At 32.3% G+C, this 1,777-nt stretch overlaps 1 protein-coding gene across 1 annotated transcript; it reads right to left on the bottom strand.

Annotated features, from left to right (window-relative positions):
* Nucleotides 1–347: 347 nt before the first annotated feature.
* LOC18586996 (uncharacterized) lies at nucleotides 348–1,168 on the bottom strand. The gene is made up of 2 exons (XM_007010635.3): nucleotides 865–1,168; nucleotides 348–772 (listed from the first exon to the last, which is right to left on the bottom strand). Exons 1-2 carry the CDS (start codon nucleotides 1,096–1,098, stop codon nucleotides 584–586), a joined length of 423 nt encoding a protein of 140 aa, XP_007010697.3. The 5' UTR covers nucleotides 1,099–1,168; the 3' UTR covers nucleotides 348–583.
* Nucleotides 1,169–1,777: the final 609 nt, after the last annotated feature.

Below are 1,777 nucleotides of genomic sequence, written 5' to 3'. Positions count from 1 at the left end.
TTTAGGAAAAGAAATAACGAATATGGGCTAATTCATTATCACATAAATTACCAACATAGGATTTTTATTAGTTATGAAAATTATTATTTTCATGAATATTAAAATTGTTAGGATGATAATTCAATTTGAAATTAATGTTCCAAAGGTTTTGAGAATTTTCTTTTTCTTTAATTTTTTTTAGGGAGATTTATAATTTTGAAAAGTGCTTATCTAAGCCATTCATGCATGTTACCCTTGAGTAGAACCATTTAAATAAATGAGGTAGATAAATGTAGGACAAACTATTTCTTGTTGGTGGATGAATTAATATCTAAAATATTGGGCAGGCTTAAGTAATAATTTCACACTTATTAAACAAACATTACAGGATTAGATATACTCTGAAATATATTTTACATATAACAAACACACACAAACAAAGCAGTTACATAATTACTTAAGACACTGAGAGCATGCAGTAGTGGTGGCATGCTGGCTGTCAAATTTATATATTGTAGTAGTCGATAGTACTAGTACTGCACCCACCCAGCACGCATATTATTTATTTTTAACAGCCTCACCCTTCATCTCTTGGCTGCCGTTCTTATGTTGCCTGGGAAAATGTTGCCCCTAGTGTTGGCGTAGGGCCGACTGTATCAATTACAAGAGCACACCTGTATCCATATAGGTTAGCAGTGTCGAAGGAGTTGCCTGATTTTTCAACACTTTCTTTGATTCGAGCCCATTGCACAGACTGAGAACCGGTTCCGGCTGGAAGGATCTGAGCATACACCTGCGCACAGCACAGTTGATATATAGATTAATTAATTATTTCAAACTAGTAAACAGTGTTTTGTATGACTATATATGTTACGAATACAATACCTTGTTGGAGACTCCATTGTTGATCCAGGCAACAATCAACGAATAGTTGTCCTTGAATTTGTACTCAATGCCTACAACTGAACCTTGCTGAGTAACCCCCACCGTTGGCCCAACTGGAATTTTCAATGGAATATAAGACTGCGGAGGCCCAACCCAGATGTTGACGGCATTCAGATATAGTATTTCGCCAGAAGAGTTGGTAAACTGGACATTTGTGGGAGGATTGGTAGCCATGATAGTTTTGGTTATCAAATTTCTACAATCTTGGCTATTGCTTTTCTTTTGCTTGTGCTTCAAAACTTGTATAGACACAATGCTTATATACTAGTTTTGCAGCATAAGACGACAAATGCCCGAATATAAATGTACAAAAAATTCTCAATATTTTTTCTTTTTAAATAAATAAGAGATTCATGCAAAATATCCATAGAAGTTGCATTCATTAATATTCAGTCAATACTAAATAACAAAGAAGAGCATGTTACTTTTTTCACTTTTCATTTCAGTTATATTATTTTATATTATTAAAAAATATTCTTTTACTTATTAATAGAGTCCTTATTTTAATTTGTTAGACTAAAGCTGCCTCTAAGAGATCATACACTGAGTTTTAAATGAGACTACATTAAGCCAAGAAAAGAAGAAAGTTGCCTTTTAGGTAGTTGAGATATGAAAGTGTTATATTAGGGAAAGCGAATAAATTGTAGTTGTGAATTAATTAAATAAACATATTCTTTGATTAGGGATTTGAGGTCATATAGATAGTGTTAAAATTTCACAACTTAATCATAATAATTATTAAGAAGCAATTAAATGAATGTTAATAAGATGACTTTCATCATGGAGCCTCATAAATGACTTTTATATTGTTTTGTGTCTTTTGGTTACCAAATATCTGGAACGATTGGTTTTA

This window comes from Theobroma cacao, chromosome 10 (assembly GCF_053813885.1).
Source record: "Theobroma cacao isolate CCN51 chromosome 10, ASM5381388v1, whole genome shotgun sequence".
Lineage (NCBI taxonomy): Eukaryota > Viridiplantae > Streptophyta > Magnoliopsida > Malvales > Malvaceae > Theobroma > Theobroma cacao.
This window is presented reverse-complemented; position numbering and strand designations above follow the sequence as displayed.